The sequence below is a fragment of the Alternaria infectoria genome (genome assembly GCF_024043175.1).
Source record: "Alternaria infectoria strain BMP 0036 chromosome Unknown scaffold_11, whole genome shotgun sequence".
NCBI lineage: Eukaryota > Fungi > Ascomycota > Dothideomycetes > Pleosporales > Pleosporaceae > Alternaria > Alternaria infectoria.
In genome coordinates, this window is record NW_026250700.1 from 251,861 (window position 1) to 266,334 (window position 14,474).

The 14,474-nt window shown below is 52.3% G+C and overlaps 7 protein-coding genes across 7 annotated transcripts; 4 read left to right on the forward strand and 3 right to left on the reverse strand.

The window, feature by feature from the left end:
* Window positions 1-22: 22 nt before the first annotated feature.
* Window positions 23-982, forward strand: J4E92_006962 (uncharacterized protein; the record flags this gene model as incomplete). Its single annotated transcript, XM_051498326.1, has 1 exon — window positions 23-982. One exon carries the CDS (start codon window positions 23-25, stop codon window positions 980-982), a length of 960 nt encoding a protein of 319 aa, XP_051351260.1.
* Window positions 983-1,050: 68 nt separating this feature from the next.
* J4E92_006963 (uncharacterized protein) lies at window positions 1,051-1,676 on the reverse strand (the record flags this gene model as incomplete). The annotated part of the gene is made up of 2 exons (XM_051498327.1): window positions 1,051-1,550; window positions 1,604-1,676. The coding sequence occupies 2 exons, from the start codon at window positions 1,674-1,676 to the stop codon at window positions 1,051-1,053; spliced, it is 573 nt and encodes a 190-aa protein (XP_051351261.1).
* A 344-nt stretch (window positions 1,677-2,020) lies between these two features.
* On the reverse strand, window positions 2,021-3,881 carry J4E92_006964 (uncharacterized protein; the record flags this gene model as incomplete). Its single annotated transcript, XM_051498328.1, has 4 exons — window positions 2,021-3,523; window positions 3,574-3,617; window positions 3,666-3,738; window positions 3,795-3,881. The coding sequence occupies 4 exons, from the start codon at window positions 3,879-3,881 to the stop codon at window positions 2,021-2,023; spliced, it is 1,707 nt and encodes a 568-aa protein (XP_051351262.1).
* A 295-nt stretch (window positions 3,882-4,176) lies between these two features.
* Window positions 4,177-5,220, forward strand: J4E92_006965 (uncharacterized protein; the record flags this gene model as incomplete). Its single annotated transcript, XM_051498329.1, has 1 exon — window positions 4,177-5,220. The coding sequence occupies one exon, from the start codon at window positions 4,177-4,179 to the stop codon at window positions 5,218-5,220; it is 1,044 nt and encodes a 347-aa protein (XP_051351263.1).
* Window positions 5,221-8,638: 3,418 nt separating this feature from the next.
* J4E92_006966 (uncharacterized protein) lies at window positions 8,639-9,838 on the reverse strand (the record flags this gene model as incomplete). The annotated part of the gene is made up of 1 exon (XM_051498330.1): window positions 8,639-9,838. One exon carries the CDS (start codon window positions 9,836-9,838, stop codon window positions 8,639-8,641), a length of 1,200 nt encoding a protein of 399 aa, XP_051351264.1.
* A 457-nt stretch (window positions 9,839-10,295) lies between these two features.
* J4E92_006967 (uncharacterized protein) lies at window positions 10,296-11,447 on the forward strand (the record flags this gene model as incomplete). Its single annotated transcript, XM_051498331.1, has 1 exon — window positions 10,296-11,447. The coding sequence occupies one exon, from the start codon at window positions 10,296-10,298 to the stop codon at window positions 11,445-11,447; it is 1,152 nt and encodes a 383-aa protein (XP_051351265.1).
* A 393-nt stretch (window positions 11,448-11,840) lies between these two features.
* On the forward strand, window positions 11,841-13,279 carry J4E92_006968 (uncharacterized protein; the record flags this gene model as incomplete). Its single annotated transcript, XM_051498332.1, has 3 exons — window positions 11,841-11,938; window positions 11,993-12,020; window positions 12,161-13,279. The coding sequence occupies 3 exons, from the start codon at window positions 11,841-11,843 to the stop codon at window positions 13,277-13,279; spliced, it is 1,245 nt and encodes a 414-aa protein (XP_051351266.1).
* Window positions 13,280-14,474: the final 1,195 nt, after the last annotated feature.

Genomic DNA, 14,474 nt, shown 5'->3' on the forward strand with positions numbered 1-14,474 from the left:
ACCCACCCAATTAGCCGCCATAATGAACGACTATTACACCTTTTTGACCACTCTCTACATACCATGTTCAGCTTTGAAACATCCGCCTCGGGGTGGTTGGCCGAACATTACTGCGGAGGCGATAAAGTGTCTGGACAAATCGCATGTTGTCATTGAGGTCATGAAGCATTTACCATACATTGATGAGGCTGAGGCCGGCGAGATGATCACGAACATTCACTACAAGAGCGACGTGGTAGATTACTCTACATACACGGGAGAGGACTTCGAGAGATATGATGTGTCGTATGGAGAAGACGGACTCAAGGTTTGCATTGAAGAGATGGAGGAGCGGAGAAGAGAAGAAGAAGAGCAGCAGGAGCAGGATGACGAGGAGAACAACGACATGAGAGAAGAGGAAGAGAACATCGACACGAATGAAGATCAAGAGAACAACGACACAATGGAAGATGAGAAGAACAGCACCAACGGGAATGAAGAGGACAGCGAAGACGAAGCAACCAATAACGACGACGAGAACGCACCGCATGACGAAGGTTACTCTTCCGACGAAGAAGAAGACTACGGCGACGACCCCGACTCCATCGACATAAAAGACATCCTCCTCCTATCCATGGGCTACGAATCCGGCGGCCGAATCCTCCTCCTCGACGTACACAAAGGCATCATCCACGAAGACGTAGTCCGCTGCCAACTCGTCTCTGGCGTATGGATAGAAGACTTCTTCGACGATATGAAGGACAAGCTCCGAAGGCTGGATTGCGTACCCGTAAGAGGCGAGTTCTACGAGGGCGTGCCTGAGGTGGAGGATGTTGGACCGGTGCCTGAAACGGCGGATCCGTCGATGGAAGGGCATGACGAGGAGCATGTGAAGGTATACAAGAGGATTTATCGCAAGTTTGGGTGGCCGGGGGAGGGGTATAGGAAGGATGAGGCGTTGGAGGCGGTGGAGAAGTATCGGGTGAGTGCTTGGGGTTGTTGATGCGGAGGTTGTGGTGGAGAATGGAGTTGATGGAATGAATTGAAACAAGATATCATAAACGAGTTATCCTAGCTCCGCATAACCGTAGCCGTTGCACTTATTACGGTAGCAACGGCGGTGATAACATAACGCCACGCATTAGTCCTTGCCCATGTCTCAGCAATGGTCTTCATATCCACTTTCTCAGCCCACTTCTTCGCGACCTCACTCGCCGTATCTTTATCTGTACCCTGCCCAACACCCTTCAAAACAACTCCCTCATCGCGCAATATTTCTTGAGCCTTCCACTTTCCCGCGCCATTCACTCCAGGCTCCATGTACAGGGCTGTGTACGGGATGATACTAGCATTTACAAGTCCTGCAACAGCGTACAGAAGCCTTGCGGAAGAAGATTGATCATTGCAAAGGTAAGCAAGGAGAACGTTGGTTGAAGCGCCGGATAAGATGAGAGGCGCGACGAAGACAGGTGCGAATTGGTAGGCTTGAAGCCATTGCTTTGCTAGGAGTTTTGGTGGGGCGTGCGTGATGAGGGGTGGCATGACGACATGACTGTATGCGAAAGTGAAGCCTACCAGACATAATCGTCAGTGGCTGTTTTGAACGATTTTGAGGCTAATATACCTGTGTATATGGCCGGGGCGATGGTAGCGATCGCTTGCAAGATGGGCACGACGAGGCTAGATGGACCGCTCATTGTGGATAGTTACAAGGTGATGGGTCCTGGTATGCGGTAGAAGCAGAACTTGGTTTGCAGGGTAATGTAGAAGCTGTCCGAAGTAATCTGTTCACGAGGCGTAGATATAGGCGCTTGGGGTACAGGGCTGACGTACTAGTGCGGTGTTTGGGATGCATCAGCATGCCTTAGCTGCATATTCTGGAACAACAGTAGAACGAACGAGATCTTCCAAGATCTACATGGGCTGAAGCACGTATTTATAGCATCGATATGATCTGCACCTGGGCTCTTGTGCAACGACGATCATGTCGTTTTGCGCAGCCCTGTTGTGAAATCAGATAAGCCTTACTTGTACAGGTATACTACAACTGATCCAGCAATCCCAAGACCTCTTGCCTGAGTTCACCCAAACCAACATACTTCTTGAACCCTAACCTCCGGCATTGTACCTCTACTTCTCTCCTGTCTGTCCAGCCTCTGCCTAACACAACGACGACAGGATATCCAATCAATTCCGCATCCTTCAATTTCCAACCTAGGCTCTTTGCTACTCGATCATCCAACACTAGATCCACATCTCCATACCGACCTTCACCGTAGATCGCGTCGTACACTTCTGCCGCGTCGCTCTCATCAACCTTTGGAGATGTGAGGATGACGGCTTCATAGGGTGCTATCACCCTTGGCCAGTTCAGCCCTTGAGCGTCTGAGAGCAGTGATGCGACAGCTCCGATGATGCGCGAAACGCCGATACCATGGCAGCCCATTTGTATTGGAGAGGAGAGGTTTTGGTCTGGCAAGGCAACGACTGCGTTGAGGGGCTTGCTGTACCGGGTGCCGAGGTGGAAGGTGTGGCCTACTTCGATGGCTTTCTGGACGTCGAGTTTTCCGTCCGAGCAGCGAGGACATGGATCGCCAGTTCCGACGGGCGTGAGATTTAGTTTGGAAGACAGAGGATTTGAGAGAGACCTATCGTTCTTATCAAAGGCAAGGGAGGGGTCGAAGAGGTCGATGGTATCTCTGCCCTTTCGGAGCAGAGAAGCGAGTGATGAGGATTCGATACCGGTGTCCAGCTCGATCTCCTCTGGAAGTGCTTTCTTGACAGCGTGAAGATTGACATGCTCATGTCTCTGTCTTACATCCGTCTCAGTTTCGGATGGACGTGGTATCCACACATTGATCTTTGTCTTCTTGTCGACGCTTATACCTGTGTACGCCAACCAGCTGTCGGTACATGACGCTACAGCTTGGCCGCTCTTTTCCACAAGCTCCTCGTTGGCGACGTAGTCGCATGAGTTGCAAGACCACACGTTGTCCTCGCCCTTTGGAGATACAAAATGATACTCGTGGCTCAGTTTGCCTCCCATGTTACCAGAATCGGCATCGGCGACTAGGTATGGCAGCCGAAGCTCATTGAACAGATTGTTATATGCTTCCCGTACTTCTTCGTAAGTCTTGAGCGCGGCTTCTGTTGAGTGGTCGAATGTGTAAAGATCCTTCATCATGAACTCCTTGGCCCGTAAGAGTCCTTGTCTTGGTCTTCGTTCGTCGCGATACTTTCTTCCGATCTGATACAGCCTCTGTGGCAGATCTTTGTATGAATGTATCATGCTGGCTATAAGTGCTGTGATCTCTTCTTCGTGAGTTGGCGATAACAGAAAGCCAGATTCTCTCCTATCTTTGATGCGCAGGAGTTCCGAGTTCGCGGAGTAGCGACCAGACTGCCTCCATAACAATTCTGTAGTGATGGAAGAGAGCGAAAGTTTTGAAGCACCAATCGAGCTCATGTGCTTGTCAATTAGCGCTTCAAGCTTATTCTGAACGCGTAAACCTAGGGGTAGAAGATGAAAGACTCCCGAATGTGCCTGCGCATGATGAGACAAGTGCTAAAAGTCAAGAGGTTGTAGATGTATACCTGACGGAGAAAGCCACCTCTAACGAGAAGAGAGTGAGACTCATCTGAAGAGTCGTTAGTCAATGTATGCTAGTCGCTCCGATGATCCTCACCTTGCTCGCCGTCCTGGGGTGATATACCACCGGTTGGTGCCCAGAATTTGGATAATCGATTTCTTGAGTCGGTCTAAGCCAATCATCAGCGTTGCCATCTAAATCACGAACTTTATTGGGACAGCTTACAGCTATATATCTAGCATGTCGAAAGCCTTGTATTGGTGTTCGCTGGGTTCGCGATTGCCATGCAGCTCTACGAATATACGCCGCCATGCGCGCACCACAATGACGATGTTCGATCAACTTCAAACAAAGAGCTCGGAGTCACACTGTAGATTTTAAGACGGAAAGGAAAGAGTGGAAATGTTGCATGTTCCGTAAGTGGTGCACAACAGCGGGAGATCTGCCTCCAACATGACGAGCACAGACCACCTCGAATCCCAAAGCGCATGGAAATATTTGGAGATCGAACCCACCTCTCAATTGCTCTACGACCACAACTCACGTAAGCATAGCGATTCCTATACTGAGACAGTATATCTTGGGAAGATACTAATCGACATACAGCATGCCTCCACGGATACGCATCAGGCCACGCGCCCTCCGCGCCTGCACCTCGAACCCAACCCACCCCATCTCTCTACCCGCAATCGCGACCTACGCCACAGTAGCAGCGACCACCCCCGCGCCCCCAATCCAGCAGACATACAAAGCCGCACCACCAGTACTACGATACCCACCCACGCAACCACCCTCTCACAAGCCGCCGGAGGTCCGCAAAACCCAACTCCACCGCCAATACCAATCGCTGCTCCGATCCTCGCCTCTGATCCTGATATTCCAACACAACAATGTCAAAGCAGTAGAATGGATGAGCATAAGGCGGGAACTAGCCATTGCCCTTCGCAAGCTAGATGCGGAGAGAGTGAAGAACGGGCAAGAGACGCTTGCAGAGGAGGTTAAGATGCAGGTCATCCAGACCAACATCTTCGCAAGCGCACTGCGCGTCGTCGAGTTCTTCAACCCGGAAACTTCGACAATGGATCATGCGCAACATCCTACGGACCCGCGGACACCGACGAGCGCGCAGATACCGAACACGAGTAATGACGCAGCCGACGAACGCTTTACACACGGTCTGTCGAGACGGGCATACGAGATTGCGAACAACAGGAAGTTGAAGCTGGAGTTGGAGCCTCTGCTCTCGGGTCCCCTTGCTGTTGTAGCGTTCCCCGATGTTGCGCCGCAATACCTCAAGACCGTCCTGTCCATCCTCTCGCCTTCGAAGCCTGGTTTCCCCGCTCCGAGCCGAAAAGCGAACCCAGACTATTACGAACCAGCCGTCCAAGCTGGTCTCCAGAAGCTGATGCTTTTGGGTGCGAGGGTAGAGGGCAAGGTCTTCGACGTAGACGGCACGAAGTGGGTTGGTGGCATTGCTGGAGGTATCGACGGCCTCCGCGCTCAGCTTGTACATATGCTGCAGGGCGTTGGTGGAAGTCTTACTGGTGCTCTGGAGGGCGCGAGCAAGAGTCTGTACTTTACTGTTGAGGGAAGGAGAATGGATATGGAGGAGAAGGAGAAGGGTCCTGCTGAGGAAGAGAAATCGTCATAGAGTCAGGTTGAGGTATGTACAATATGATCAGCAAGAACGAAGAACCTGATCCAAAACTTTGCTGGTCTTCGTAAGTGTTACGATCTGTATTAGACAAAGTATAGTATTCCATGGGTTGGCGCCTCGTTCCATGAGTCGCTGGTCATTCCTGTAGACTCTATCACCTCGATAGCAAGTTCATCGTTGGAAACCTCCTATATATCTTCGATTACACAAGAACCGCACTTTTGATGGCTGCAACAAATGCACACATTTTGCCACATTGATTGGGGTCCTTCTCCACAAGCACTCTGTAACTAATCAGCTTGAACCAAATGAGGCGTTTCGAACAACGACTTACGCAATACCAAATTTGTTCACCACGTTTTCGAACACCGGAGTAACAGGTCATGGCAAGGCTGTCAGTCTTTTCGGCTTTTTGACTCGATAGGTCCCAATCTTGCGAATTGTGAAGATGGGATTGGCAGACCCAATCCGCTCGCTGTAGCACCGGCCAGTCAGTCCGCATCGTAGGCACTTCGTTCTTTAGAACTAACCACGCACGATAAAGGGCAGCAACAGGCATCGTGATGATCCCCCCGCATCCTTGAAGCCGAATTTCCGTAAACGGTGTTGTTGGTAATGAGCAGTTCGCGCGAGGCCTCGGGTCCCTACCTGCTGACTCTAACTGCCGCTAGACTCTTATTGGGTAAGCGCGCCAATCAATCAGGCTGAGCATGCCACCGACCTTGATATATGCACGTCGTCCTACTATGCTATTCTACAGGCCTATAAGATTCTGCAATGCTCAGCCTCGTCGCTCGCCCCGCGCTTTATGATGACGGTAATCTCCCGCGCTGAGATGGTTACCATCTTCGCAACCGCTTTCTGTTGGACACTATCCGGACACTTCCAACTCAGCACTAGGGCGACAACCTATGGATCATGACATCTATCAATCGAATGGCCCATGGGGGAAGTTTACTCATCGACAAGAAAAGAAGCACCGTCCCGAAGATGATCTCAGGCTGTGTACTCCAGGTCAAACAAGCGCTCAGATAATCGAAAGGTTTCTATCACCTGGAAGGGACAAAATCCTTCTCGACGAGCTTGTTCCACGTCGATGGCAAGTTTTGAGAGACTTCTTGAACGAAGTTGTTCCGGCGGCCCCACGCAGGATCGGTCCCTATCTGCACGACATAGAGAGATACAGCATGGACGACAATGTCGCGCTTGTGGATGACCGACAAAAGCATGCAGGGTGTCTCAAGATTGTTGGAAAGCCCTGTAGCGACTGCGTTATCTTTTCAAGATCAGTCCGCATCCCTGAGCTATGTGTACGATTGCAAGAGAAGGTGCGTTGACGTTACAAATAATGTGAATGCTGGCTCATTCTACGACAGAGAAGGACATACAAGGCTGAAAAGCGGATAATGTACGATCCTCAGCTCGAGAACAGTGTATCAGCGCGACCATGAGTTTTGACTTTCACAGATTCATACCTAATCTCACATCTGCGGCAGCTGTAGCTTTGGCAGCAACAGTCGCAGAGCGGTCAGCGGTCATCGTCCGAGACTTCTTACATCGGTATCTGAAACGGGAAGTTGTATTCAGCGCAACGACAGTAAGTGTACTAATACCGCACATTGCATCCACTGACTCCCGAAGACATGGGGCTTCTTCTTCGAGATTCACATACCATATCATGCAATGCGCCGCGGACCACTCGCGGGCACTGAAGATGCGAGATTGATAGGCGGCAAACGCCTCCGCAATACCGAACCTCTACCACTCAGAAATCATTCTAGTGACGGAGAAGATCTTTACTACCACGAAGCGCAAACTTCTTCACTCTCCTGGGGTGCTGATGAGTGGTTCTGGACTGAGCTATGTCTGGTAGACACCTACTTTGGCTCTGAGGAACATTTCAAGACTTACTTTGCTGGGTGTCAGGAAGGAGATGGACTCGACCCTCCGTGTGGTGGCAGATTTCCAATGATATCTCCGCGGTTTGACCCGAGGGAGTACTTTCTTCTCAAGCTGAAGTTTCGGACGGAACAGGCAGTCACAGAGTACAGCGCACTCGTCGAAACCTTCAACAAGAGAATGGACGAATACGTAAGATACTCGGATGTATTCCGAATGACCAATACTAAGCATCATTGAAGGCACAAAGGATCCGACGCGTTTTCGAAGACGACGACGAAAGAACAAACACTAAGACAATAAGCGACGTCATCGAAACTACACAGGTTTTCATTGACAGCATCGGCGGTATAGTGGACGCTTGGGAGACTTTCCATCGCACCGAGCTGTCGCTCTTCACCAGCTACATACCTGAAAGATCGATTTGGCCAACATATATTAGCAGTATCGTGCGAAACGTTGCAGAACTAGACCGACTGCGCAAAATACTCGTTACAAAGCGAGATCGCTTCAAGTTCAAACTCGACAGCGTAAGTTCGATACCACACGCCATGCCGAAGTACGCACACTGGTCTGATAATCCACACTACACAGCTTCACACCGTCTCTAGTCTCAGCCAAACAGAGACAGGAAACCTCCAAGCAAAGACCGCAGTCACCCAAGGCGACGACCTGAAGATGCTCACTAAGATGACTGTTGTAAGCCACCCCATACTGATCCATCGCTCTTACACAGCTTCACCAAGAGCTAATCGTGACCCTCATAGTACGTCGCCTTCCCTTTACTTTTCACAACAGCATTCTTCAGCATGGATTTCGTCACAGCGAAGTACCCGTGGGCTGCATTCTTTGGGGTATTGGTGCTGATGTCATCGGTGAACTACATGATTGCTTCACCACGGAGCTCTCAGAGAAGATGGTATGAGTGTAAGGCATGGATCAGTGCCTTCTTAGGAAACTGGACATACAATCGAATATAACACATCACCACGCAAAGTCGCAACGTGTTTATACTTTACGATTCGATTCGTTTTATATAGGTATCCACATATGCTGCGTGGTATCCTAAGGGTATCATGAGGGATCTGCCTGCCCAAATATGCACACTTGGAAAGATTTGTAGTGGAAAATAAAAGAACTCCCCTTCTTTCTTTCGAGACAGAACTCGCGCGCGCGCAGACACACACAAAAAAAAGACACAAACTCAAAACTGTCCTGGGCGCCCCAATCTGGTTCCTCGTATATATAGGAGAGGTATAGGAATGTCGTGGTCGTCATATCCCAATTCGCTCGATCGATCGCTCGCTCGCTTCACTCCTGCCGCGCATTATGCCAATAAAGAATAGTTTGGTGTGTGTGTGAGTGAGGGTTGGTGTGGAGAAGCATGTTCAGTCGAGCTCAATGTCGCCGTTGCTTTCGTGAACCGATTTTTCCGTTAAACGCCGATTGTGGAGAGAGATCCGTAACCCCGATGCTGCTAAGTTGATATGTGCGAAAGGAAAATCTGACGTCGCTATCGTCGTGCGCCGCCTACTTCGACCGAGTGTGATGTTCGTTCAAATTGGAGCTTTCGTCGCTTGTTCGCCATGTTGCCGCCTGGTGTGTCTTCGCCTCCGGTGGAGTCTGCGTAGTCGTCTCCAAAGCCCTCGCCGTAGCCTTGGAATGCGGCATCGGTGTAGCCGCGCTTCGAGCTAGATCGCTCTGGCCTTACTGCACCCCGGTTCATATGGTTGGTCGGTGTTGGTGCGGAGGATGTGAAGGGTGTGGCTCGCTGTGGTGGTATTTCCTGTAGTTTGGGTTTTACGGCATCGTCTGTGCCGAGATAGGCCTTGTATTTGGCAGCTTCTGCGTTGGGGAGTGGTCCAGGAGCTGTGCCTGCGAAGGCGTCGTCGAGAAGTCTGCTGAGGTTTGAACTCAATGCTGTGCCGTCTGCTGTCAGCCCCTGCTTCTCGGGCTCTCTGTTCTGCACATGTTGCGACTGCCAAATCTCTTCGGGCATTAGCAGCAGATCCCGGAAAACGCCGTCCATCTTAATCGCTTTTGGCTTGCCGGCGATCTGCATCTGCTTGATATGACCCTCGTAGGACTTGCGAAGCTTGTTAATCTTCTCGCCTGTTACCGGGTCATTGCGGGCTACAGTGCTGGCGAGCGGGTTGAGCCTGTAGAGGGAGATGAAATTTTGCGAGGGTTGCGGCCGTGCTATCTCTATCTTCTCGCTGCTGAGTTTGAACAATTGGCTGCCGCAAATGCCTTGGGCAGCTTTGAGTCGGCCGTCTTCGGTGTATGGCGATTCGGCTTGCCGGTTGTGGTTGGACAGCCTGTGGTGACGCAACCGCGTCATGTCATCGTCCGCGCTCTCCTCCATCGTCGCATCGCCATCGCTGTCGATATTGGCGCTCGACATGAAGCCGGCAGTGCTCGCGGGGGTCGGGAAGGGGTGCTGGTTGGATGCCGATGTTGCCGACTGGGAGAGCGAGGTGGACATGGGCAGGGAGGATTGCGGTGAGCGGTCCGACACGGCGGAGTTTGTCGTGGGGAAGCCTCCATTGGATTGCGAATTCATCGAGTAGGGTGGCGAGGTGGGCGTTCGAGGGTGAATGAGCGTCTTTGTCGTCTGGCCGCTCGCCTTGGCAGCGACGTCAAAGGGCGGGCTGGCGGGTGAGAATCTTCCTATCGAGTCCAAACGTTGCCGTTTCGCGCTGTGATCCGACATAGAGGCCGTCTTCGGGGGTGGAGCGAGAGGAGAGAGCTCGTCGGCGTGCGTGGAGCGTGCAGCGGTGGGTGAGAGGAGGGCTCGTACTGAAGCGCTTGGCGTCCTCCGCGCGGGTCGACCGCGGCAGCAAGGTGGGCGCGCTACTCGATGGTGCGCATGCGAAGAGAGCGGACGGCGGCGATGGCGATAATCGGCTGCGGGTGATGGGGCGGGGCGTGGGCGTGGCGGGATGCGCAGGAGGGTTGTGGGCGGCTGAGGGTGCGAAGATGTGAAGGAGATGATGGGGTTGACCGGCGGTTTGGGCTCAGCGCTGTCTCGACTGCTCACGTGACGTGCCGGGGCCCATGGTCCGCCATCTAAAACCGCCTTTCGTGTTAGGGCGTGTCAACCATTCATCGCCGCTGCAACAACAAGACAACCAGACAAAGCATCGCCATACCCTGTGCATCTTTGATGTATGGATGACAACAGGCCGCGCGCCGGTGCCTCTGCTGCGGCCGCCTCACCTGGTGCAGCGCCGACTGCGCGCCCCGAGGCATCGAATCCACCCGCGCCGAGCAATGCGCCCAAGATCCAGCAGCCGAAACCCCAAGCTCTGCCATCGCGATCCGGCCCCAGCGCCATCCTGGTCTCGCCGCGACAGAAAGGCAACCCGATTCTGAACAGCGTGCGCTCTGTCGCGTGGGAGTACTCTGACATTCCCGCCGACTATGTCGTCGGTGCCACAACATGTGCCCTCTTCCTGTCGCTCAAGTACCACCGTCTGCATCCCGAGTATATCTACAACCGCATCCGAGACTTGAAGGGCCAGTACAGCCTGCGCATCCTCCTTACCATGGTCGACATTGAAAACCATGAAGATCCACTGAGGGAGCTATCCAAGACGTCATTAGTCAACAACGTCACAGTCATGCTATGTTGGAGCGCACCGGAAGCCGGTCGCTATCTGGAACTTTTCAAGACGTTCGAGAACGCTGCACCGACCAGCATTCGCGCTCAGCAAGCAGGCACTTATTCAGAGAAGATGGTCGAATTCATCACCGTACCACGCAGCATCAACAAGACAGATGCAGTAGGCTTAGTCTCTAATTTTGGAAGCATCCGCACTGCAATCAACGCTGGGCCTGAGGAAATTGGCCTAATAGCAGGGTGGGGTGACAAGAAGGTTCAACGATGGTGCAACGCCGTCAGGGAGCCCTTTCGGGTCAAGAAGGCAGCGCGACGAACCGTCGGTCAAGACAGCGGTGCAGCGACCATGTCACGCGACATCTCCATGGCAGAAGGCGAAAGCCAGATGCCGCCGACAGCGGATGCTGATGATACAGCACATCGCAGGGTGGACGATGCCGGGCCTCTTGCACTGGAGCTGGAGAGATCCGCTCCTTTTGCAACTTCAGGGTCGGATGCAGACAAACGACCCGATCATCGCATCGCTGAAGATCTCATCCAGGACGATGAAGAAGCAATGCGTGAGGCAGAGTTGGGTGCAGTCCCACGAGGCAATGAGACTCAACCCACTGCTCCAAAACCAGTGAAGCGGAAGCAGGCAGAAGAGGAAAACATGAGCGAGGGCGTCATGGCTGCACTCAGCAAGTTGAGGAAACAATGAACAATGTTCTACGACACTTTCGAAAATGCGACATGTGACTTTGCCCAATTGATGGGCAACAATCAATCCCTGACGTTCACTTTTCAAAGTCCGCTGTGATCAATACAGCATCGTTTGCAATGGCTATCGCGAACAAATTCCATGTGCAGCATGCCGTCATGCGCCCTCTCATTGGTGACCCCACTCTGGTCCTCGCCCTGCAGCTGCAGCCTAGCCTGCCCACATGCACCTACTTCACTCGGTAGCAAACACATTCAGCCTTACTCCTTCAGCCCAACCACCATTCCTTTAGATACATCGATAGACCTGCTTCTCATTGTGAGCACGTCAAGTTCAGCCATACACATCGAGACTCTTTTAGCAGCCAAATACTACCAGTCACTATCGCCCAAGATGAGCCAATTTACGCAGTTGCCAGCCGAACTCCAAATCCAAATCTTCGACTACCTTCACGCTGCCGACGTCAAATCCGCGAGAGCTGTGAGTAGAACGTTCCGAAACAATGCTACGCCTGCGCTCTTCCGCAGTATCGTTGCTTGTGCAAGATACCAAGCGCTGGGCGCCTTCCAAAACGTAAGTTCAAAACGAACCCTGGAGGTACCCGCACTATCTTTCGTAATGAGGAAGTCAATGTTAGCCTCATGTATGCCTCAAGACCACAGTTTGGTATCAAGTAGATAGAGCACGGGCATATGGGCTAATGACACGAACAGGTATCACTACACTCGATATACTCAGGCTATGTAAGAGAGATCATCTTCGATGGAACACTGTACGATGGGCATCTCGCGAAAGACCATCGCAACTATTCTCGAGCCGAAGAAGTTAGCGGCAAATTCCAATCAGGATCCTTCTACGCAATGCGAACCAGGTGGAAAAGATACCAAGAGCTTCACAAGGAGCAAGAGAGCATGAAGGAGGATGGCGTCTTGTTACAATCATGCGCACGAGGCCTTGAGAACATGCAGAACATCTCGTCCATCGTTTACTCGCCATATCAACACACCATCCCTATGGAGGTCAAGACACTGCGCGATTTGCTACCAAGAGGAGCTCTTCCGGGCGCGCTCACCGACAACCGTACCACTGACTCGGATCATCCCTTCCGCCAACTTATTGGTGCCGTCTTTCTGTCGGAGTATACCGGAATTCGGCAGCTCACCATCGAAGCACCTCGCGAAGGCCATCCTCGCACTGAGCTCTCTTTGAATATGTTCAGTTTCCCAGACGCCAACGACCTGAACGCCGGCAAACATCTTTTCCGAAACTTGGTTAAGCTAGACATAAGTTTGTCTATTCTCAACATACCGAGTCAGATGATACATACTATGACTGTGGTTGACCCTCCTGAACGACAGCTCGAGAACCTGGCCAAACTCCTCGAGGCTGCTCAAGAGCTGAGGCACCTTTCCTTTGGCATACTGAACTGGAGGTATCTTGACGAGCTGATGTGGGGTGGGGGCAACATTCCAGAAGGACGCTCTATCATAGACTTGATCGGTCTTGGAGCAACATGGCCGAAGCTCCGCTCCATGGAGCTCAAAGGCCTATACGCTAGGGAGCGCCATCTGTGTGAACTAATCAACCGACACAAGGACACACTCAGAACCCTTACCTTCGCAACAACCACTCTAAGCGCAGGTCTGTGGATCGAAGTCGTGAACGAGGTTATTTTCAACGCGTCTATGATCACAACATTCGTGTTGGACCGGGTCGATGAAACCCACAGCGGATGGAATCTAACCAGCGCCAACGGGGCTTTAGAAGGATATGAAGGCCGGCTGATAGTGACCGAGGGTGGAGAACGCGAATTTGTACGCAGCAGTCCTTGATTTTGATTTGTCTTGCTACTAATGATAATGTATAGGTCAGCACCAATCCAGATGCACCCTCGGTTCACGACGCCCGCAACAACGCAGCAAACCCAGCCTGATCCACTAGTACATTATATTTTTGCGCACACCAATGACTTGGTATTGGCGATTGCTCAGACATTCCTCCGTCTTTGGTAGCATGAATCAGGTATTAGCTAATAGTCATACATTGTTCTGCTGACTACATACCCCCGTATCCGCATTTTGTTGCTCATTCAATGTGATTTAGGCTGCAAAGCTTGAAACTGGTTCTCGCGACGATATGAGAGCCTAGTATCAGAGAGCCGTTGCTCGGCTGCCCTGTATGCAGGACTACCAACTTGTGCTCTAGACGCCATCACGACCCGTTTCCAACTGTTTACCCATTCAGGATCTTTTTCTGAGCCTGTCTGCGACATTTCATCATCGTCTTCGTCATTCTGCCCTCTCTGGCCCTCTTCTAGAACATCGCCTTCTTGCTCCTCCGTCTTCCCCTGCGCCTCCAGGCAACTAGAACATGAGTCTTCCGTGTCCTGCTCTACCGCCCTCTCCTTCCCCTTCCAGACTTTCTCCTTCACTGTTGTTTCAGAATCTGTCTCAGAGTCTGTCTCTGTTCCGTTGATGCCCTTCCGCATCTCCGCTTCCTCGTGTATCTCCATCTCTTCCCCGTCCCCCACATCCACCTTCTCTTCCCCAACCCCCACATCCGCCTTCTCTTCCTCACCACCCTCCTCCCCCTCCCCAGCCCCGCCTCTCCCTCCCTCCTTCCTCTCACCCTCCGCATGCCCCTCCCCCAGCCCACCAATCCACTCCGCCGTCCTCACCCTCCTCAACTTCCTCAACCTCGTCCTCTCCGCATAATCGATAATCTCACCTCCATCCCAGCTATAATCTATCCTGCCAATCTCAGCCTGACTGTCTGCTACCCGTCGCTCTTGCCATTCCACCCACCCGTTACTTCCTGGTGCACAGTAACTGTGTACGTCGTCTTCGCGGTGGTGGATGCGTGCGGCGACTGGTTGCCAGGATGTGGGGTGTTGGCGGTGGGGGAGTTGGGAGATTGGGACTGGTGAGCGTGCGGTGGTAGTCGTGGTCGTGGTGGTTGTGATGGTTGGGTTTGGGGCCTGAGTTGGTGGTGCAGGGGCGGCGGCAGAGGTAGTTTGCTCAGTTTGAG